This window comes from Drosophila simulans, chromosome 2L, assembly GCF_016746395.2.
Source record: "Drosophila simulans strain w501 chromosome 2L, Prin_Dsim_3.1, whole genome shotgun sequence".
NCBI lineage: Eukaryota > Metazoa > Arthropoda > Insecta > Diptera > Drosophilidae > Drosophila > Drosophila simulans.
Window position 1 is genome coordinate 1,400,514 of NC_052520.2, and position 23,781 is coordinate 1,424,294.

At 45.5% G+C, this 23,781-nt stretch overlaps 1 protein-coding gene across 1 annotated transcript in view; it reads right to left on the bottom strand.

Moving 5' to 3' along the window:
• Window positions 1-11,356: 11,356 nt before the first annotated feature.
• LOC6730574 (protein sax-3) overlaps window positions 11,357-23,781 on the bottom strand; it is a 39,793-nt gene continuing 27,368 nt past the window's right edge. The window contains exons 6-14 of the mRNA XM_002077717.4: window positions 23,578-23,709; window positions 22,475-23,412; window positions 22,277-22,396; window positions 21,787-22,186; window positions 18,327-18,422; window positions 18,003-18,249; window positions 17,744-17,907; window positions 15,818-16,103; window positions 11,357-13,541 (exon numbers count right to left, since the gene is read on the bottom strand). Coding sequence (XP_002077753.3) covers window positions 12,518-13,541; window positions 15,818-16,103; window positions 17,744-17,907; window positions 18,003-18,249; window positions 18,327-18,422; window positions 21,787-22,186; window positions 22,277-22,396; window positions 22,475-23,412; window positions 23,578-23,709 — 3,407 coding nt within the window. The 3' untranslated portion in view covers window positions 11,357-12,517. The remainder of the gene's footprint in view (window positions 13,542-15,817; window positions 16,104-17,743; window positions 17,908-18,002; window positions 18,250-18,326; window positions 18,423-21,786; window positions 22,187-22,276; window positions 22,397-22,474; window positions 23,413-23,577; window positions 23,710-23,781) is intronic.

A 23,781-nucleotide genomic window follows, 5' to 3' on the forward strand; every position in this document is an offset into this window, starting at 1 on the left:
AATCTGGAGGAGATTATCGGGCGCTGCGAAGCAGTTGTATTATTTTCAGCGGCACTCTGCTATTAATTATTTTTTACATTCTTAAAGCAATGTTTACTTTGAATAATGGATATATATTTAAACACCACCTACCCCATCAAATCCTGTCCGGTGGGCGTAGTTTCCCCCAAATATATTCCCGCTTTCCCTGTCCACTTGTCAATAAATATATTTTTGGACTATGCAAAGCAGTCCTTGGCATAAACTTTTAAGTCGCCCCCACTTCGGCCCTCCAGCTCACATTAGTATTCATAACAAAATGTCATATATTATATTTTTGGGCGTACCAATGGCCAAATCCCCTTGGGCAACGCACTGCGTGACATCTTTGTTTGTGGTCTGACCTCCTGAACGGCCAAAAAATAATCTCCTTTCGGGGTCCTTGGTCCCCCGAATTCCCCTCCTTGGATCCTTCGTCCTTCGGCTATTCGATGGCTTTGCAATCGCTTTACTCTTTTGTTTTGTGCTTGGAATATCTAATGGATGCGGCAACTAATTGAGTTGCCTGCAAAGGATTCCGCTTTCCTCCTGGCATTTGCAAATCCTTTTTCGGAGCTAAATCGGTTTGGTTCCTTCGGTTGGGTCGAGCATTTGGGATGGTCTCAGTACTTAATGAAGCGGATGTGAGGATTTTCTGGCACAAACATTCGGCGCAAATCAAAAAGTTAAGCATTCTAGGGAAAGTGTTCAGTGAGAGTTGGTTAAGAAATCGATGGGAATGTTAAGTTGGAATTGGATATCTGTTGTAACCATTCAAGTTATCAATAAACTTTATAAATCATATCAAACAAGATAATGCAAAATCTTTAAAATAATATGCCCATTTAACACTCCAAATGGGAATCAAATTCTTGCTTTTTCTTGGAACAGGTATTGCTCAAAAATGTTCCCTTCCATCACCGAACAACCTGTTAGTCCGCACCTGCTCAATAATTGATGTAAATCTGTCACCACTGAGAAGCGCCACACTCGTTGGCATTCGAATTTCTCCTGCTGGCGTTGAGTACCTTGTTGATCCCCTTTATTCCTGTCGCCGTTGTTGTTTCAAACCTGCAACTTGTTCACAACTTTTGATGGTCCTTGCTGAAAAAAGCAACACCATGGAAACTTCACAGCTGCTGGCTGAAGGAGGGGCTGGCCCTGGTAACTGAGGACTTCGGGACGGAGAAGCCTATGGACGGCCTGAACTTATGTACGAGCTCCTGGGGAATGATAAATAGCCGGGCTCAAGTGGCTACCCCGGCATAAAGCGACTGCAGGCCAAACGAGCTTCTCACCTTTTGGCCTTATGCAAAAAGCCAGAGAGGGGAAAGTCCTGGAGAAAAGAAACAGGAAGGGCTGCCCAGGATAAGCCCGAAAACGTAATGAAAATGAGATGAAAATTATTGCAACGTAAATCAGGCGCTCCTGCGGCGCCCAGCTGGGAAAATCCTTGGAGAGCAAGCCTGGCTCCTGGCTGGCTCCTTGTTATCCAGCCATCCAACTATCCAGCTATCCAACTCCCTCCACCGATTATCCCCCATCTGGCCAAACGTTTTCCACTGCTTAATTTGGCTTTCATTGCTTCGGATTCGGTTCGCTTCTCGCCGCTTTTCCCTCCACTTTCCGATTTCGAAGCGGCCTGACATGAATTATTTAAGGATCTCCAGCTGCGTTGATGCGATTTTCGCCAAGGATGCCTCTAAATTAAAGCCATAACAAGCTTAATGCAAAGACAACCGCAAAAGCGGGCATCAGCGAAAAATAGAAAGAGTATTCTTCATTTAAGGCAACAATGTGTGGGTCAGAACAATAAGCGATTCCAATCCCCCTCAGGATTCCTTTCCCGCACATGCAGGGACTTAACTCTTTGTGCCGACGTCGACTTTCCAATTTCAAGTGAAAAATCCCGCGAATGAACATGTAAACAACACACTAGGTGGACCAATGAATCCCGAAAAGGGGGAAAACTGGCAGCCAAGAGCGACAGGCAGGAAAACAAAAGGAAAACCCGAAATGCAAAGAAAAATCAACTTAGAATGCTTGCGGTTCCTGTGGCTATAGGCGAATAGATAGCTCTCCTAACTCTGCTTAATGTACTTAAATGTATAGATCAGATTTATGTATCGTAGGCAACACTACAAGAAATATAAAAATTAGTGGTCTCTCTTAAATCGATAATGATATTAACCCAATAATATTTTCAACTTATTGATCTTGAATAAGAAAATCAAATGAAGTAAAAATGTAACATAATATTTAATCCAAGTTGATTCAATGTCCCCTTCGAATTCAAGAACTCTTTCAGAAGTGAGGCAGGGCTAGAAACCAAATGAAAAGCGCTCTGCGGGGGGTCAAGCGGAGTATCTCTATCTGCAAGCTGCAATGGCCGAAATGTATCTGTATCTGCAGAGTGCCAATGTGTCTGCATGTACGAAACAGTTTGTGTGCATGAAACAGTTTGCAACAAACCCGTGCGTTTTCGGGGCGAAAAATCCTAAACCCAAATAAAAAGCGCTCTGCAGTTGAACCCACTTGAAATATATATTTTTGGCAGTGAAAATAACCCCCGGAACGGCGGAAAAAAGTCCAAAAACTTGTTATAATAAATGGAATGAAGCGCCAACGCGTTGAGCTGCAGGAGAATGTTGCAACATCGGCGTGGCACCAACAAAGTGCAGCCAGCGCATCCTTCGCAGATAATCCCTGGGAAATTTGTCTAACTTCCAGCCCAACCCCCCTTTAAGGCTGATGAATGGCGCCGCTGCTGTGCAAATTATAATAGCAATTTGCATTATGTGGGTGGGCCGCCCTTGGCCCCAAGCCCCCAGATTGCCCCTCTTTTATGTGGCGGATTAAGCGGGGCACATTGTTGCCAGCTGCGTGGCGAATGAAATTTTGGATTGCCGAGTTAGTTATGGCGGTTAAGTGGGCGAATGTATTCCGCTGCCGGTGGGTTAATCACCGCGAGCTTGTCGGCTATTCGTCCGGCATTCATGGTCAAGGACTCCAAGTGGAAGTGGTCACGGTTTCCGAGGAATCTAATTTATGCTCTTAAAAGAATTATGCAAATATACTTAAGGGAAACATACTTGCAAGTACCTTCATTTTGCGCATTAGGCAGTTCTTTTCCCAATGATATTTTTATGACCAATCCCAATGAGAAGATATATTCATTCATCTGTTCCAAGAGTGGGTGCAATACTCAACTCTAAACAATTCGTTGCCCCATTCCGCTTCGCTGCTGACATCATCAGCTCTTCTGATGTGCGCCCCCATAAAAATATCCTCACATTCTAACAATCATCTAATTGAAATCGAGATGAGATCAACCGTACTTTGCCCACGCCGAGCCAAGCGAAAACCATTCAGAACTAGACTTGGAACCGATTCCACCCCGTGCAGAAATAATTGCAAACACATAAATAAATTGATGGAGGACTGTGTGTTAGCGGGCTTTAAAGCATAATAAATTTTGAATGCGCCATTAGCATGATTTATGCCCATTTAATTTTTCATAACAATGAAAAGGCACAACAAGGACGCAGGACACGCGGGCTGACAAACAGGACAGGCCGGCATTAGCAGGACAATAGCGCAGGAAGTTTCGAAGGGACTGCCTCATCATAAACAGAGTGCATAAAAAATGCTCGAATGAGGCGACAAGCGGCAACATAATTGAATAGTAAAAGCGTTGCACTGAAATTAACCACCACAAAATGACGCAAATAATGCTGAAAGGGTGGGTGGCGGTGGGAGGCTGGCTGGCCACTGCCGTATGAACGGACGATTAAATTTCATTGAAATTGAATTACATTAAAAAGGAGCAAAGGAATATAAAGCTAGCCGGGCAGCAAAGTGCAAAAGGCAAACGTTTCGCTCGGCGGGTCCTGCCGGACAATAGTGCACAAATTAACTTACAAAAGCTAAATAAAAACTGCCAACGCGGCAGTCAACGTGTCGTGTGAATGGGCGGCTATATACTATATATACTGTACAGTCCATCCAGACTGGACGCATTTTCCTTTCATCCTCCGGCCATCTGCCTTAATTCCAGTCCCATTCCCCACCCCAGGCGCCTGCACTTTGTACGGCTTTGGTGGACCTTGGGCTCTGGGTTGTTTATGCCAACTTCTTATCGCGCTCATTGTCATCCCACCGAGCAAACAAAATAAGCAGCCCGAAAACGAGTTGCTTATAAAGTAATTTGCGGATTTATTAAAACTTTTCCGCGCCTTCAGACGCACTCTTAGTCGGAAAAGCCGGGAAAGGCTGGAATGGCGGGAAAGGCTGTTTTTCTTTCGCTCCGGGAGACTGCGGCCAATTAGTTTGCCTAATTCCTGAGGTGAAACGCAAAACGCTTTAATTGAATTCTGCGGTCTTGGTTCGCAAAGGGCACAAACGGTTGAGAGGTATTTAATCAGTCAAGAAAGTCAGGACACTGAACTACTTTTGAGTTCTATGCTCTGTAGATCACTACTCTATTTGCCAATAGTTCAAATTGCGATCTCAGAGATATACTTCATTGCCAGCCATCTTGAGTAGATGATTTGAATATTATTCCAGCAGATGTTCCATTTTTTGCGGGTGGATTAAGCTCCTTGGTACGAGTTCTTCTCGCCTAAATAAACCAGTAAGGAACTCATCACCACACGACAAAACAGCAGCAGGAACATAAATCTACTTGACGCTGCAAGACCCCAACTTCAGAACTCCATCTCCACTTCCCCCACAGTGGGTGAGATTTATGAAACAGTCAAGTATTTTCTATTTAAGTTAATAACAATCATAATAATGGCAACGGGAAAATTGATGCAGCTCCGGAAGAGAGCAAGGAAATGGGAAAGGAAAGGAAAGCCAAAGTGGGGCCTCTTCGCCCACACACCACCTGATGATAGATGATAGATGATGTGCATATAAGCGCAAATAAACACAAGATTCGCTCTTGTCTACGAAAATAAGTTACATTTTTTCCAGCTCCCCATGCTGCAAGCTCAGCGGGGAGTCCTTGAAGGGGGCGGGTGTGTTGTGTCGTGTGGGTGGCGCTTTCCTTGGCTGGGTGAACGTAATAAGCTATAAGGTGTCCTCCATGTCTGCGTGTGCTCAGGGTAAAAGTCTTTGCATATTTGAGCAGCTTGTTGTCTCATTGTACTTTGTGCATTTCTGTGACATTCGCTTAAAAATTCCATTACACTAAGCTCGAATTACAAACATCAGCAATGGATTCAACACAGCGACGGATGTTTTGGAAAAAATGGTATAATGGTAAAATCGCATTCGTACATGCCCTTTGTTTTCTTTTATCAGTAGTATTATTTTAAAATCTTCTAACTAAAATAGCCTTACTCCGCCGAAGGGTATTCGGCATCTCATTTCAGGCTGCGTCAAGCACAAGAAATATGAGATACATCAGCCTGTCAGCGGTAAAATATTTGGATTCCAGATACCTCTTTCCAATCCCACCAAATATCATTTCACTTTTCATTTCACTGCGAAGAGCACTTGAACAGCTGTCGGCTTGTGATTTTCAATGGCCTGTGGCTGCACTTACCCAACACCTTGAGAAGTTTCCGAATTCTACGAATTTTCCAGACAAAATACGTTCTAATGCCGTTCTTGGAACTTTGTAATCAAATTATATTTGTGTATTTAGCAACAAGTCGAACAACAAATTTCCGAACTTATCCACAAAATGGGGGAATCAAACAAAACTACGACAAGGGTCGAGCAAAAATGCCTGCTGGCATCTCATAATTTTTTGTCTGTCGCAAATCCTTGATTTTTTGGCAGAAAGTGAGCCCAACTACGAGCTGATGGATTGCGGTTAGCCTCGGGAAGTTTCCCATCCCCCCACCCACACTCCGCCACTCAGACCCATTAAATTTTTAATCATCCTGTTGTTGGGGCCCAGCCATAACTGTCAATAGCAATTAGTGGGGCCAAAATGAATTTGTATCCCCGCAACTTGGCAAAGTGTTTGGGCCTGGTTTTGTGGATGCTTGGTCAGGACTTTGAGGTCAAGACAAGTCAATTATGCCGCCGGCGTGACCGTGCGTACATCAATTTAATTATAACTCCTCAGCTGGATTTTCCCCGAGTATCTGTATCTATACCATTCAGCTTTCAAGCCAACTTAAGCGGTTAAAGATTGGCTATCGACTCGAGCACGCAGAAAACAGAAATAGCGATTTCTCCCACATACTATACTTTCTCAATTTCACATATTAATCATAAAATGGTTGATATTTCTCCAGGTGTATTTACTGGCAGTTTCTATGTATTTAAGCATATCTGCCTGGGGAAACGATTCCATTGATTCCTTCAACGGGAGAATGCCAATTGCCACGCCTAATTAGGCAAAACTAAAGCTAGTTCAGTTCCATGCTTTGTGGAAATAAGTCGGAAAGCCTTTAAGCAGCTCCCAGACGGAGAATGGCCAAAACAACAGAACAACGCACAACTATTTATGTCTGCCCAGGTATTCGCCATTCAGGGTAATTTCCCTAATGCGATTTGGGCCCAGAACAGAGCAGAGAGAACAGAACAGAACGGGCCGAAAAGGAACGAAACTAAAACTCGAGTCTTCCCGCCCAGATGGCCATAATTAACACACGTTGTCAGTCAGTCGGGCGAAAGGAAAAACAGAGGGATCTGCAGATCTGACGAGATGAGTGCCAGACGGACGGCAAACCAAAGTTTTGGGGAGAAGTTGGCTGGTGGCGGCTCGGTCTGGGCTCCAAGATACACACATGACAATAATAATTATTGTCTTGATTATGCTCCCGTGCATGTTTTACTTGGCCAAGTTTGCCATTTAGCCAAATTGCCAGACATTTGTCTTCCTCTCCTGGTCCGTCGTCCGGGTATCCTGCTCGAGGCAAATTCATCTCTGGCACTTTTGTGCTTCGTCTTCACCTTGAGCGGCGCTGCTCAAGAGCTTTTCATTTAGCTTAATTAACTTATAACCATTTTTATGCAGGTTTATTGTCTTAATTAATAACCCCCAGACATAAATCTTGAGCGGGATTAAAGCAAGTGACATTTGTGGGGTTCATTTGAAGGGCTGTTCTAAAAATACATACGATTTCTAAGAAATAAATACATTTCTTCGACTAATCCGTCAGCTTTCTTTGATTTATAGCTGGCTAATCAAAGGACTCAATCAGCCCAGAAGAAATGCGTCTCGAATACAACTAATTTATTTAAAATGCTCATTCATGTCATGCCGAATTCTTGGCCATTCATCAAAAGTCAAACGCAGGGGCAGGACACGGGTCAGTCGCCAGGTCCTTTGTGCTGGTTTTGGACTGACCCGACCCCCAGTCGACCAGCCCATCGCCATCTTATCCGTCTTGGTCGGACCTCCGAAGCTGCGCAATTAATATTGAAAAGCTGGGGCAGGACCCCCTCCGCACCAGCATCTCCATGAGGATCGGGGCATGAGGGTAGCGAATGGATGAATGAATGGCCAGCCAAATCAAGATGATGATGGAGCTGGTGAAAGCGAGCGTGTGACAAATGTCCTGCTGCCTGTCCGAAAAAGATTTTCCAAATTCTGACAAAACATTTTGTTTGGGTCTGTGTGGGTGTGTTGGGTGGGGTAATTAATTGAACTCCTCGATAGTTTGGCGTCTTTGAAGTTAAATGGGTTTTTTGCGAACAGATATGACACTCCTCAGGTATTTACTTTAGATGGAGCTAATTCATTATTATTCGTTTCCTTATCTTTTTACAAGTAGAATTAAACTGGAATTACTATTTCCAAAATATTCCTCTGTAGTGCCTTCAATCTGTTCCACTTCCTCTCCTCAAAGCCATAATATCCCCCCAGCTAATTGAACTTTTCAGGCGAGTTTAATAAGCGTTGAGCTGTGAAAATTTGTCAGTCAGTCGCTCGGTCCTCGGAGGCTTAGTCATTATGGGGGCGTGGCATGACGGGGCAGATACTTTGGGCCCGATGCCAGAGCTCTATGCTTAATGAGCTATAAGTATCTGAAAACTGTCGAGGCATTTGCATGATGATGTGGCAATCTCTGGCCCGTTGTTTATACTATATCTGGCTGCCACCAAGTATGCAACAAAGTTTTTGACAAACGACTGCGATTGTTGGCGGGGGCGTCTCTGGCAATTAATTGTCCGACTTGATGAGACTGCAAACTCGATCCTCGAGTGGTCCACGGAGAAATGGGATTCATTCCCGTCACGGCCATCACATTACGTCTCATTAACGTTTTGAATGCATCGCGGAAATCATTCATTTCCACCGAAAACGAAATGGAACACAATTTCGGCTGAACTTTGTAAGCTCTTAAAGTGATTTTTTAGCCGACAAAAAAGCGGCGATGACATCGCAGACTATCCACAAAAAAGGAAAACACAGAGTGAAAAGTCAACCCTCCGAAAAAGGAACAAAAAACCAGGGGGGAAAATGTTTTTCAATTGAATTGATTTTGAATGCGCTCTGTCTGACTTCTGTCTGTGTTTGGACCATTGAAGAGTGCGTACTTACCAACAACCAAAAACGCCCAGCCCACACCTAATACACTGAAAATAAAGTTTCTAAGCTGATATAAAAGAAGAGGATTCCCTTCATGGATCCATAGTAACCAGCCTCAGTTCTATCTTATATTATTTAAACATAAAAGTTGAAGGCTAGTATCTTTGTATTTCGACTCTTTGGTTGAATCTCTTTTGCTTTCTCACTGTGCCCACCCCCAGTTTGCTCCTGCCACGCCCACCACCCCCTGGGAATGGAGTCCACCCCGGACCACGCCCCCTGCCCCACTCATCTGCTCGGCATCAATGCATTGATTGACTTTTGCGTTGACATTTGCGCCGGGTTATCACTTCTTTGGGGGATTCCCCAGCTGGTTCCCATTCCCCGGCAGCCGTGTGTCCCCCCACAATAAACGCATTATGTAGCCATTAGTTGAGTGCCAGGAGAGCCTTCCGCTTGTTTGCCAGCTTCCGTTGTTGTCCTCCGTCTGTCGTGCGTTTTGTTCGCCTGTTTATTTGTTTGTTTGTTTGCCTGCCTTTCACCTAACAATAAAAAATTCCGCTCAATGGGGCCTTTGAACAGGGAAACTTGAAAAGTTTTCATGCCTGGAATTGTTAATTTAGTTAAACAGTTCTCAAGTTGCTCGTCGAGTTTAAGGTGATGCGCATCCCAGTTGATTGAATGGCGTATTTCGGGTCTATCAATTAATTAATTCGCTTCTTTGTTCATTTATTTGTTTAAATAAACTAGATATATGTTGAAAATCAACTACTATTCAAGCCAATTTTCCCACCATCGCGTGCTACATAACCGTTTAAATATTCCCTCGAGCTGAATAAAAGCCACTTCAATTATGTAAACGCTCGAACAAAAATGGCTTCACCGCCCATTAAAAGTTGCGATTAATATGTAAACAATCATGGGCAATTGCCGGCAGGAGTTTATCCCTGAAAGTCCTTGGCCCATCCTCACGTCCCGTCCTCGCATTCCATTCCCCTTGCTGCCAGCATAAAAATAACACATAATCATTTTATTAGCTCAAGGAGCACGATGCACTGGGGCATGATGGTCCATCCTGTTGCTATATCGTCGATTCGGTGGAATCAACTGAGCTCAGCGAAGCGAGTCCGTTGATGTCCTGTGCGATCCTGCTCCTGCTCCCCGGGTTAACATGCTGCACTAGGGCTTGGGATTGGGATTGGGCTTCGCTCCAAGTGCCATGTGTGTGGGAGGTTCGTGGAAGCCGATGGAAGTTTTCTCGTTAGTGAAACTAATTATCCGTTGTCGCTGTCAGCAAATTTATCGTTAAACGTTAGGTGACAAGCTGAAGCCGAACGCATCTGTTGCCCCACCGAAGTCCCATCCGTCTATCCGAATCCTGGCTGGAGAGTCCTTTGGGAGGATGTTGGATGACTGGCTGATTTGCTTCGCCTTGAGCACAAGATAAACAATGACTTTTATATTGGCACACAAGCTATTAAATGATAATACATTTATTAGACAGGATTTCAGCTTGCCGAACGGGGGTAATCAAGATATTGGTTAACATATGGGCATAATATCTGATAAAAAGTTTCGGGTTCCTTAGGTATATTTCTTTTGGTGTTTCGCAAATGCGTTTCCTGTTTAATCATCATTTAAATAAATTTCTCTCCTCCGTCAATTTGCCTCCTCCTAGAGCTGTTTAAATTATCATTAAACAATGTGATGGCTTCTTTTTCGCATTAAAAACCGCAGCTCACAATGCTGTTCCGCTTTCCGAACCCACTCCCCGTCCGGAACTTCATGCACCGGAAACGGTTGTCGATTTGCAGCAAATGGCCTCCGGATGTTGCCACATGGCGCACGTGGAAGCTTCGGGCGGCAAAAAATTACCGGATTTTTGTAACCCTAACCCCTTCGGGCCATTAATTGCCTAGCACGTAATTATTTTGTAGTTAAAATGGGCGCGGTCGCCACACACACCCACACACACCCGCACAGCAACACCCACACTGTTGCACCGGGAGTCATGCATAATTTGGGTCCTGGAGTTTGCAGCTAATTAAAAGCGCGTTCCCGGCTGAAATTAGTCGCGCCATAAAAAGGGTGAGTGGGAAATTTGTGGAATTTTAGGAAGGGGAGAACGGCGAGCGGGGGCAGCAGTCACAGGTGGCAAGTTGTGACTTTTCAATTAGCCAACCTGGAGCATAATCGTATTCTGTGGGGTTTGTTTTCGGGCATTCAATTGCCTACTTTAGGGGATCCAGATCCTTTTGACCGGCTTATTCAGCCATTTAACAGAAAAAATAACTATAGCCAGCCGGGAGATATTATCAATAGACAACGCAAGTTTAATTCAATCATTTCAGCTGCTGATTATTTACCCAGCACAAAGTCAACAGAGAACCCAAACAGTAGACAACAGCTTTCGCTCACGTTTTGTTGGTTTTAATTTCATAATTATGGCATTTTTATTTTGCTTCTGTAATTGCTACATTGTAAATACGTATTCGATATCAATAATTACAATTACGCATAGACACACATACAAAACGCACTTAATTTCCATCATTTGGGGTGCGATAAACAACATGCTGAATGAACCTGTGCCTGCTGAAGTTCTCAAATCGATGGATATATCTATATATAATTGCCTGCCTTTCCGCGCAGTTCATTAGTGCGAACCGAAGAAGGGAGTAAAAAGGATCTTCTTGCTTTTCTTGGCTCAAATTGAAGGATTTTTTCATATATGCCTGGCTGGTATTTCTATTACTAAACGGGTTAGATAGGTGTGTATGTATGCGTACGGGTATTTAAACAACAACTAATTGTGGGGCGTGTGGGCTGCGATGATTATGATTACGGTTTAAATTACTATATGCACAATTTATTCACTTGTCTGTAACTATTCATGTTAAATATTATTCGTTACGTCTACTCATTTGAGTTCACATTTGCATAATTATATTGAATAATTCATTTGATATTTATAGAGATATATATGCGTACGTATAATTAACTACAGCTAGTGCATTACAATATGTACACTTACTGGATAAACATTCGTGGCTACTGAATTGATATCTGCCTGGACGCTTAGCCTAATTACGAACCCCTTAAGTAACAAACAAAATGCTGCCCATCGATCTATCTAAGTGGGTGTATACCCTATATATGCATACTCTAAAGCTAACGCAGCGTTTTGGCTATCATCGTCTGCATACTTGGAGGAACTTATCATACGTTTTTTTTCATTTACAGTGATCTTTGCTATAGCTACCTTAGTCTAAAGTGTAACGAAAGCAGTTCTTAGTCGGAGATTAGCGCGAGTAGAGATAGATTGAGCTGGAGAGATGGAGAAAGAGTAATATGTCTATCACTAGCATAGGGCCGATGGCTCAGAGTTCAGAGCTCGGCTTTCTTCACATAGAAACGAAACCTTGTAATACTAATCAAACTAAATGTAATCCTCACACGAATCTCGCACTCTGTCAGTCTCAGTCTTGGTCACATTTCTCATTGTGACAAACGCAGCAGGGAACAAGCAAAGCTCAATGCAGTCAATTTTGAAGGTTCAAGAAATACATTGCATAAAAATCATGAGGGATAAATGATACAAAAAGCATGGTTGATTTACCAGTTGTTCAGATTCAAAATTTTAGATCGAAAGTTTTCAAAAACACAAGTATTCAAGTTATTCTTTAAGCTCAACCCTTACAGAAATCAGACCACCACACCATTCGGTTCACCTGTTCCTTGATCCTGCCCAGCTTTTCAATGCGTATACCCTTTCTTTCGCACAATCTTTCCTTCAGCACATCCCCCTCCAAATACCCTTCCTTCCTAACCGGGCTACTCAAAGTTCTCCATTCCTCCGTTGTTGAAGCGTTCGCACCAGGCGAGTAGTTCCCGCACTTCCCGAGCGTAGAGCTGTTCCTGGGACTGCAGATCACTCTGGGACTGGGACTGCGACTGGGATTTGGACTGAGACTGGCCCAAGGATGAACCAGGGAGCAAAGGTCAGACATTGTGGCCAGCTGGCTGGCTGCTGGTGCCGCTACCCGAGTTGCTGAGAAGGCTCCGTTCACTGGCCACGCTTCCCGGAGCGTAGATCAACTCGCTGGGTTCCTTGATGCATTCCTGGCCGTTCTTCCGACTGCTCCGCGTGCTCTGATTTCGCCAGGACTGCAGGTGTCCTTCCGCCGGATGCTGTGGCACCAGGGGAATCAACTGCTGCTGCTGCTGCGGAGGCTGCTGCTCATCCACCTTGACGTACAGTCGTTCCATGTCGTCCAGATCCCCATCCGCCGTGTGGTACAGCGCGTGCTCGTCCTCGTGCGACATCAGCATGGCCATCGGGGAGGGAGAGCCACCGCAGCCCGAGTCCGCCAGACCGTTGTAGCACATCGAGGAGCCGTCGAGGTCCAGGAGATTCTGCTGGTTCTTGCCCTGATCCGTGTTCAGCACCTTGAAGCGGGCACTCTCCCTGCCGATGCTGCAGTTGGGCGGCAGCTGCTGCCGCCTCACGCTGGCGAACTGCGAGGATATCGGCGAGGACTGCTTGGCGCCAGGAGCCGCCTCGTAGGTGTGGCAGTTGCTCAGCTTGTTCTCGGTGATGTGGATGTGCCTCTGCTTGTCCTTGGGGTAGTAATACTGCTCGGAGTAGACGGAGCGTGGAGGGCCCGTGTTTGTGGGGTATATCTCGCTGGTGGTGGACATCTGCTGGTAGATGTTGCTGGGTGGCAGTTGCTGGTGCTGCTGGAGAGCCTGGTGCTGCTGGTGCGCCTGCTGCGCCTGTTGCTGATGCTGCTGCTGCTGCTGCTGGTAGTGCGGGTGCATGGGGCGCTGAAGGCCATAGCCGGGCACTGGTCGCTGTTGATAACGCGGCTGCTGTTGCTGTTGCTGCTGGTGGGGGCTCAGGATCGAGGAGGTGGCATAGGGGGCCGGGGAGGGGTTGCCATGCCGCCCATACTCGCTGGGTGCCTTGCCAAAACTGGACACCTCTGCGTAGTCGGTCGGTATGTTGGAGTACTCGCCCACGTACCTGCAATGAACAGATAAAAACAAACAGAGTTGAAACACAGAATACTCGGTTATTACTTGGCTTGTTTATTACAATATTCCTCTGACCCACTGGCTCCATGGCCCGGTGCGCCCCTGCTTCCGACCACCTCGGTTATAAATTCGTGCAATTTATGGCGCGGCGCAAATTTGCATTTTCGGTCATGCTGCTGCGCGCTTTTCCGAGCGGGAAATATGAGAATTTAGTTGGATTTGCCATACAGACACTGCGGAACACACACTCACGGCCGAGATCAGGTGGCGAAGTAGTGCTGGAGACGGCTATCCTTACATCCATTAAATAAATTACCAGCTTAAAACAAAGGTGAAAATGCCGGACTTCCCCAATGGCAGCCGCTCCAGCTTCCATCCCGCCAGTCTACCGCTTCATTCTCGCATTTTTAGCATTATTTTCACATTTAAATACTGAAAGCGGATTAACCTGGCGGGGCCATCGCGAGCCCAGCCCCAAAAAGGGGAAAAACGATTTTAAAACTCTCTGAAAAGCTTGTAAAAATATACGGCGCATTGATGGAGTTGCCATGGCGAAGGGATAAAGCCAGGACTCCACATAGAAGGCTCTTAATGCCCTTAATGAGTGGCGCCGTGGAATGAAAGTTGGTTCTGTACGCGGAGTAGTAATGAGCTTGTCAAATGTCTGGCTCAACGGGGCAAGAACATTTTAATAATTTTTAAGCGAATTAATTATCACTAGGCTATTTGCGAGGGGAACTCAAGTCGAATAATTTCTTCAAAAAATGTTTGTTCCTTTTTTCTGAGTAGGGTATTTTTCACTCTGGGCACCAGAAAACCGTATTTCCCGGCACATATGACTCTCGTTTATTGTTCGATTACTTTTATTGTTATGGCTATCATTTTGTTGCAATTATTATTTTTAATATTTCGGTTAAATTGCACACGGCCACTGGTGAGAAGGTGATGGCCATTTTCAATTCGCGTTTTAATGGCTAATTAAGTGTGCAAAATAATTATAATTATCTGGGCTGCGTATTTATTTACAGTAGTCGCTTGGAAAAACAGCCAGACATCGCGTTTTCAAATTAAACATTTTTTCTAGTGTGACTCTTTAGCTTTTGATGGCTGATTGGCATTTAATTGCCATTGCTGGCGCCAGCTGGGATGGCACAAAAAACTCGAATTTTTAATCAAATCGGGTTCGAAGGCTAAAGCAAGTCACATATTTTTTAATTTAGTTGTCTTAAAGTAGTGACTATTGGGTGGCTGCTATTAAAGTTCCCCAAATCCGCAGTACTTAACTCATAAATATTCACCACTCGAAATAATTTTTGTTTAATTTGCGGCCAGCATAAAATCAGCCGCAAATAAATAACAATTACAATTCGATGCCAGGAACATTGCGCCAAAACACTTTCGAGTCGAAACAATATTTTCGCTGCCCCATTTGATTATTTTCCTGCATTTGCCAGGGGCCAGACAAATAAATTAGATCGCCCTCGGCCGAAAGACCGGCTACATGGATTTAACTTTGATTTGCCAGCTACCACAAAACTAATTGCAAATTCGCGGCCAAATTATGCATAGCATATTTTATACCAGCCCCGAATCCTTATGCCATTTTTTTCGGTAAAGTTAAAGTCGCCTTAAAGCCGATCCTCAGAGGCCTCAATAATTACATTGCTCTGTTTTTTCGGTGCGAACTCAACTGGGCTTTGGCGAAAAATCAACATAAATAGCGTGGCCAACATTTCTATTCCTAACTTGATTTTCCCCATGGCCTGGGGGAGAACGAAAGAAAAACTCTACCAAAAAGTGAGTTTTTTCGATGGGCTCCCCTTTTTTGTGGATGCTCCTTTTTTCTGGTAGTCGCCGCGGCAGAAAAATGCAATTTCACAGTTTGGTGAATTTTTATTGTCGTCGCTTTGAGCTGCCAGGTCGACGAAACACTCTGCCTTGTAAAGGGTGCTTTTGACTGGACGTAAGGTTGGATCAGTCTGCGCTGATTACTAATTTACTGAATGTAGTACCAAATTTAGTTATTTGGGTGCTGTTACCAAATTATCAAATTATCAATCCTTTCAACCTAGGACTTATAATATTTCAGATAAGCCGTTTATGTTTTGAACAAATTGCTTTAACCAAAATGGGAGTACACATCGCTTAGGTGATTGCTATCAAGATTTAATAAAGAGCATCCCAAAAACTTTATTGTTTTAACAAAACACCGCCTTTATCTGTCCCTCTTTATTGTCGGATTGGTTTTTTCGGGGTAAAACTTACCGCTGCTGATTGCGATCGCTGCCGTGTCCTCCATGAATGTCATCGCCGCCGCTGGCACCGCTGCCCGCGCCACCGGAGCCACCGGAAGAGGCGCCACCGCCGGCCGGAGAACCGGGGGCACCGCAGACCGGCGCATAGTCGGCGATGTGATCCTTTTGCATCTCCAGCGAGTCGCCGCCGGGCGAGGGACGCCACACCATTCCGCCGGTGGAGGAGTCCAGCCAGTAGCCGTTTCCATTGCGCGTCGATAGACTCGGCATTTTGAGCACGTCGCTCGTGTGATTGCCTGCAGGTGAGAGGAGAGATGGAGAATGGGGAAAGGGGGCCGTCAGTCAGAGCAATTAAATGTGGTGCAACAAATTGTGAGCCGAATAAATTGCTTTCCGGAAATTAAACAAAAACATACAAAAGAGCCGCCTAGACAATTGGATGTTCCCGCAAAGGATTTCGATGGGATTCTACTGGGATTTTGGTAAACCTACGCGATGTTTTCGAAAAAGGGTAAGGTAACTCATTAAAGTTATTGTATACTCTAGCTGACAGCAAAATTCCGCTTTAAAATTACAAAAAGTTTAATTGCCCGAGATTTAAAGTGCTGGAACGCTTCAAGCCGCGTCTATAAATTGAACGCATTAAAATAATATTATCCCCATCCAGTTGGAAAGTTACCTCACACTGCCAGCTGCCAAATCAAATAAATTATTGTCAATTTTCCGCTTGCATTGCCCGCTCACAAAACACAACAACTGCAACGCGGGTGCCGCATAAAAAATGCAACCAATTAAACTGTCCCCGGGTTATAACTGAGCATCAAGCGAGTGTTTTATAGCCCGCCACCTCTGGTCCGGAGTCCCTCATATTTTGCCTTTTTTCAGTTGGCTGCAGGTGAATATTGTGATCTCCCTCTCTGCAGCTTAGTTTATGGTAAATGGCGCCCATGAATATGCAACTTTTTGTGGCGCTCTGTTTCGGAGCATTTGGATTTTCTGGCTTTCACTTGTCTACGCTATTGTTGAGTGCTGAGTTTCGACTGAAATGCGTGGCGTCACTTCCAGCTTTAAAGATTAAATTTGCTAAAACTTGAATGGGTTTTTATATGTTTCATTAGGAAGATCTTGGACCCCTAGCCCCAGTCGCGCTCTCAACTCATCCTAAACTCATCCAATTCCCCAGTCAACAGACCACTACCTTCCTAATTTCAATTAGACCACAAGTAGCGCCTCAACCCTCGCATTCCCATATCCATGGGATATATACATATGCACACATATATCGCGCTTCTTCCTGTTGGCCGCCTGACCAGCACACACACACACACAACTTGTTGGTTAATAATGCACACAAAACTAAATGCATAATTGCAATGGCAGCCATTAGGGGGTTGAGTCGAGGAATTCCCGACTGGTGAACTAGGGGAAGTCGCCGTCACGTGCAAAATGTTAATTTCTATTATGTGTGGCATGTGAGTGCGCCGATGTGGCGATGTGGCGATGTGCCTGGTGCTCGGGGCTCCTATGCTCGGCCTGCTAAAATATTTATTCGCACCTATTTCGGTTTTTTGCCCTGCCGCTCTAGTTGTTGTTATTGTGTCCAACAATGGGAAATTAGCGTTATTTATATATGCAAATGTGTGTGTGGCGTGTCTGGCAAGGAAGGAAACGAAAACTAGCAGCTCGCAACGGATGCAGAGCCTGAGGGCCCGGAAGATCACAGGCGCCCTGCAACAGAGGCGTATGGGTTTTGAAATAGTAGAGTCCTTACACAACAGAAAAAATTGTATTTTTTGTATTTTCAAATTAACGATATTCCAACAAAACTAGTAAGAGTAAACACTATTTTGATAAAGCCATTTTGGCAACAAGCTCTTGGCACCCATGGTGCCCCAAGTTGGGCACCACAAGTGCGGGTTTCTTTCAATGTACTCACCACGCATGGTATTTAGGGCCGACTGCTTCATCATCATGTGCTTGCGCTTCACAAAGACCATTGCGCCAAAGGACAGCATAAGGACGGCCAGGATGGCGCCCAGGAGTATTATGAACCAGGGCTGCGTCAGCACATCGTTAACATGGTCCTGATTGATGGGATAGCTGGAAGCACCAAACCAAAAATATAAATAGAAATTATCCACTCACTGCTGAAACCAAAACCCAAAATAGACAAGTCTTAAAGGACTCAAACTTACCGCTGATTGATGAACGGATCGAGTCGCTTTGTGATGGGATCCAAACGCAAAGTAGCAGGGACACAATAGGGACCGATTCCAGCGTTATTTCCGGCCGCCACGCCCACGGTGTACATGACGCCTTCGGTGAGATTGGCCAAAACCAGTGTAGGCGAAGCGGCATCGATGGTGACATTTGTCAAAATGCGCGAGAAATTGTGGGCAGTGTCAATACCTCGGACTATAACATGATAGTTCAAGAGAACGCCTGAAAATACCATAGAATAAGTACAATTATTTAAAATGTGGTGCTTTTGGGAATGACTTATTTCCTATTAGACTTACCATGCCGATCCTTGAGTTCTGGTGCCTTCCATTTCAGGAAGACCGCGGAGGAGTTGAGCAGCAGAGCCTCCATTCCATATGGCGCCTCAGAGGGAACTGGAAAGGAAACAAATTTCGGGCGGGTTAGATTTGAATTTTGGGTTGGGCTGAGATTGAGGAGCAAAGTTAAATGGCTTTTTGATTGTGGTGCGTGATGTCACCCAGCTGACGTCCGCTCTAATGAGATTTGGTGGCCGTAATTAATTAGCATTTAGTGTGTGGGTTACCAGGGGATGTTGCTACTGCAACTAGTTCCGGGTGTTGGCTTCAAGGGTTTCCCGACCATTGCACTGCTCAGACACATCCTGCCTGCACATCGAGTGCGTGCAGAAGAGGAAACGGTTGAAAAGCAGGAAAAGAATCCTTTCCGTTCTCCCATCTCACTTCACAAGCACACACAGCTCATCTTCATTTGTTTATTTGTTTCCTGCTGTCGCTTTTTACAAGTGGGTACACTGGGCAAAACGAGCTCAACATTTAGTGCGAATAAGTCTTTGGCGCGCATCGAGGGATTTATATTCTATATTATGTTTTACTTTGGAGAGAAGTGAAGGTGCAATGACTATATCTTGAAAATCATATTTTCCGGCTTTTCCGAGATAGAGAGATATATGTTTACCAGAGTGCAACCCCTTCTCGCGCAATTCTCCAACCCCCTTCGCAGGTTTTGTATCTTTTTGTGTGTGCGGCTGAGTGAAGCAATTTCTTTAAATAAACACACACGTGCAAAATTCTCAACGAGACAAATGTGGGAGCTCGGGAAAACAAAGCGGAGAAAGAGTGAAATCTCTAAATAGGCAACGTCTAGCGGAGTGTGAAGTGGAGTGCAGTCGTTCTTCTGTCTTTTTTGGCTTTGTTGTTACCCAGCTCGCTGAATTCGCCCCTTTCCCTTGGGGACATTGCGACATGCTAAAGTGCTTGTCGAGCTTTTGTCTATGCGGGCGTTTTTTGCTTTACCCCTTTGCTTTCTTCCTGGTGCTTTCTGCTTTTCGCCTTTTCTTCCGCTGATGAGGCACCGCGATGCTTAACACGTATCTGCCATTGTGTGGCATAAATGACCCCCGGGCACACGAGATTCGCCAATTGTCTCAGTCTCTGGCAAGCAATTGAAAACTCCAAATTGGCACTGTGATCACTTCGAAATGCTGCTGCAACCGAGGACAGCTTATCTAAATGAGGCAGTCCACAGCCTTTACTCGATTGTCTGTGCGGGATTGTGACTCATCTGGTTTTGGGGGTTAAGTCGATAGTGCAAATGTGACTCAGATTGGGTTGCATGTGACTGATGGATACGTGGACACACCTTTTCTCTCATATTCGGTGTCTAACATAACAGGCGAAAGCTCATGGGGCAATATAAACAGTAGTTCATATAAGAGCATGCTTAAAGCATAAAACATTTGCATGTTGTTGAATGAAGATGATTTTTCTTTCCCCTATTTTAAAATAGTTTAAGTTTTAATTAAACAGTTTAAAGTTATTATCTAGTACGTTTTGGAAGAGTATTCCCTAGTCACTTTAACCAACTTTAAACTCTCTTTAACCTGCCTTTGGTACGCTCTAACATTTACCAGGTGGAGCACACCTTTATTTGCCAACTTCCGACGTGGGTAAAAATGTTTCCTGTCGCGGGGAAAGGGAAATGTTGCCAGGACTCCCAGCCCTCTCTTCGCCCCCTCGCCTAAGCAAACGCACATCAAATTTGCATTGCCAGCACTGCACATTTTTGTGGCCCACTGTGAAAGACCGAGGATACTGGGTACTGAGTGCCTTATACAGCGTATAGCAATAATTGTTGTTTATCTTTACACAATTGCGTTGGCAATTTCTTTGAGTCGAGCCGTTGTTGTTGTCAGCAGGAGTCAGACGAGACGCTCAAGTGAAAATGTGATGCATGCGAAATGAGTTTTGATTTGATGACAGCAGGGAGCAGAAAGGGTTGAGGTGCAGGTGCAGGTGCATCCGAGGACTTTCAGAGAGATTTGGCTTTGCTGCGCGACGTTGGTGCATTTTATATTGCTGCGGTTTGTTGACTTATTTGCGGCACTGTAAGAGGTCTCCCAGTGTCTCTGGTTTCCACTTTATTTGACTGGCTTTTGTGTTTTAATTATTTTCTTTTCAATTTGTCCCCTCTTTGAAGGATCCTTGGCTGACTAAGAACTGTTAACTTTTCGTTGCACTTTCGGTGCTGCCGGAAGTTTTTATATCAGAGCAGCTTTACGGGTGATGGAATGAAGTGATAAACCTGTCTGGAAAGTTTCCTTTTTTCCGTTGAGTTTGCATTTTTCTTGGCCAGCAAGTTTCTGCGCTTGGAACAATCTTATCTGACATATTCCCTGGCTGTCAAAGATATTTTTGGATAGCCTAATTCCCTGGATCAGCTGCAGGCAATCCTTTAACCAACCCCAAAACGTACTCCCCTGGATGTAACACATGTAAATCGCCAGCATCAAGTATTCTGCGCACAAACCGCATTTGATTTGAGACTCTTCTTGATTCCCCAACCGGAAATGTTATGCTCCACCCTCTGGCAATTGTTTTCCGCGTGGATTTGACATCCCTACCTTGCTGGGATTTCGCCGCTTGGGCGCTTCTAACATTGTTTGGCATTTACGTACGCATGATTTGCTCTTGTCGGTGCTCGGTGATTGACATACTTTCATTATTCGCCCTATAACATGGCCCCCGATAAAAAAGTAACCAATAAACCTACCGAGCTGCCTACGCCCTTTTTTTGGGCAGTGCGACCCCCGAAAAATAATTTGCGATTATGCGACCCGCATTGAGCGCAGCTGATGCTCGCCAAGGACAAAGGATATCCCCTTCTACGTGCGCAGAGCCGTTTTCCTTTTACCGCTTATATCCTTTTATTGAATTTGGGTAATTGTTGCAATGCAAAAAGTGCTCCGTAACCCGCCTTCTGCATTTGTCACATGAGGCTCAGAGTTTTGGGGTTGTAGTTGCCTTGGCTCACAACCACGGGGGTTGTTTCTTGTAAAGGTATTTATACGGCTTGTTGGATTGCGCTGGATTCGATGCACATGCTTCATTAGATCGGGCGGGGAAATTCCCAAAAATACAATGCAGACTGTCGATTTCAAATCCTGATTGACAGAAGGAAAAAGTATTCCAAAAAGCTGGTAGTGAAAGTATTGAAAGATAGCATTCGCTGAGCTATAATGACTTTTGGAAAGTACTATCGATAAAACCAAGCGAATAATTTCTAAAAGCTATTAATTTCAACAGAAAAAACTAATTGCAAGCTACTGATTATTTAAGACATCGATTTTCTTCGACTATTTCGTCATTGATGACGTCATCCACCGAAAAACAGCGTACGCATTCTAAGTATCCCATATCAAAGGAGCTAATAGCATTTGAAAGAACCCTCTGTGAACCCCTTAAAAGTTGCTTAACTCACCATCTTCAAGGGTGCGAGCGATGCGCGAATTCGACGGCTTGCCCTCGACGGATTTGTAAAATGGCACGATGAAAAATTCATACAGCGTGTACTGGACGAGCCCGGTGATGGTGCAGGATGAGGCGCCACCGCCATTGAGAATCGTTAGCATGCGATACTGGGTGTTCAGTGGGGCCGGAGGTCCTCCTCCATTTTGGTTGGTCTCCCCATCACGTTTGCCGGCAGCGGCAATATTTGGCTTTGTCGAAATCAATGCCGATGCCGAGGCGGATGCGGATGTGGATGTGGAGCCCAGCAGCGGATTGGTATTGCTAGTAACGGGCGCCGGATTGTTGACTGTTGGATTTGGCAACTGTCGCGCATAGACATAGAAACCCTCGACGTATTTGCCATTGATGATCTGCATGAGAAAGGAGGCAGAGCGAATGAGGTGACGATGAGCAATGGGATGAGGAGCGGCAATGGAGCCGTCTGTGAGTCGATTACATACCTGCCAGGTGAGCTTCATGCTAGTGGAGTCCACCACACTGGCGTTGCTCAGCTCCACAACATCTCCGGACAGCAGACTGGCACGAGCCTCGCTCAGATCCAGACCACTGTTGAAGTAGCGCTGGGGATGGAAGAGGGATTCGAAATAAAGTATTAATGATGGAAACATAAGGGTAAACGCATGATTTTCAGTACTCACCGTTCCCACCGTAATGGGTTCCGACATCGGACTGGGCAGTGATAAGCCGTGGGAGTTCTCGGCTCGAATTAGGAAGAAGTAATTCACACCCGGCAGCAGACCCGTTTGGGTAAACGTGGTATTTTGCACCCTGGTGCCCACAGCCACCCAGCCATCCGTTTCGTTTTTGCCAAACATCTCGATTACATAGCCCACCAGACTGGAGCCGCCCACTTTGTTGCTCCTCGTCCAGCTGAGAGTCACCGAATTTTCGCCCTTCTCCACCATTTGCGGTTTTCCTGGCGGCCCTGGGTAGGTGGAAAGCTCTGGGGCTCTGAAGAACTTGATATTCGGATTTGTCGGGGTGTCCAGACGAAGGTAACCACTCCAAGAGGATTTTCCGTTGCGATTGCTGGCCACGCAGGTGTACAAGCCTTCATCCTCGTGGCGCTGAAGATCCGAAATGGTTAAGGCTCCAGCGTCCGAGAGATTCCGCCGCTCGTGCTCCTGCACGTCGATGGGTATGCCATCCAGGTACCAACTGACCTGTGGCACTGGAGTACCCAGAGTACGGCAAGGCAGAACCACAATTGATTTAACGGGCAACGTTTGATTCACGGGCCCCTGTTCGATAATCGGCGGTGGCAGCTCGAACTGCGTATCCACACTGACCACAGTCCGACTGCTGACGCTGCCCACGGCGTTCAGGGCGTTGCAAGTGACCACCTTTCCGGAATCCTCACGGGCAAATCGAGCTATCGAAAGCACCGAGCGCCCCTCGGGCGTCAGGGTCACTTCCATGCGGCCATCCCGGTAACCGGGGAGCAGCAGGGAGCTGTTGCCCTCCACCGACCAGTAGAGCGTTGGTCGGGGATGTCCATTCGCTTGGCACTCGAACAGCACTTCATCACCGATCTCCACCAGCTGATTCTTGGGGCGTATCACAAATTTGGGGGGAGCTAAAATGATGAAGAAAAGAAGAATGTTAGTACACTTAAAACAACGACGCTAAACATTTATTGTTGAATATATGGTGCCCAACGTTTAGGAAAATTAAACTGGCTCCCAATGTTTTTTCAAGTGCACTCCAGGAGCTGGCCGCAGCATTCGGGCAATTAACTTACCGTGAACGGTGAGGATGCCCGTGGCCGTGATGCCGCCCACCGCATTGTCCGCCTCGCAAGTGTACTCGCCCATGTCCTCCAGAGTAACGTCGTCCAGCTTCAGACTGCGGTCCTCAAGTACGTGCACACGACCTGTCGAAAGAATGGAGAAATCGGGGAAATGAATATCATGTGTGTGAGGATGTGTGGAATGGGTGGGCAGTG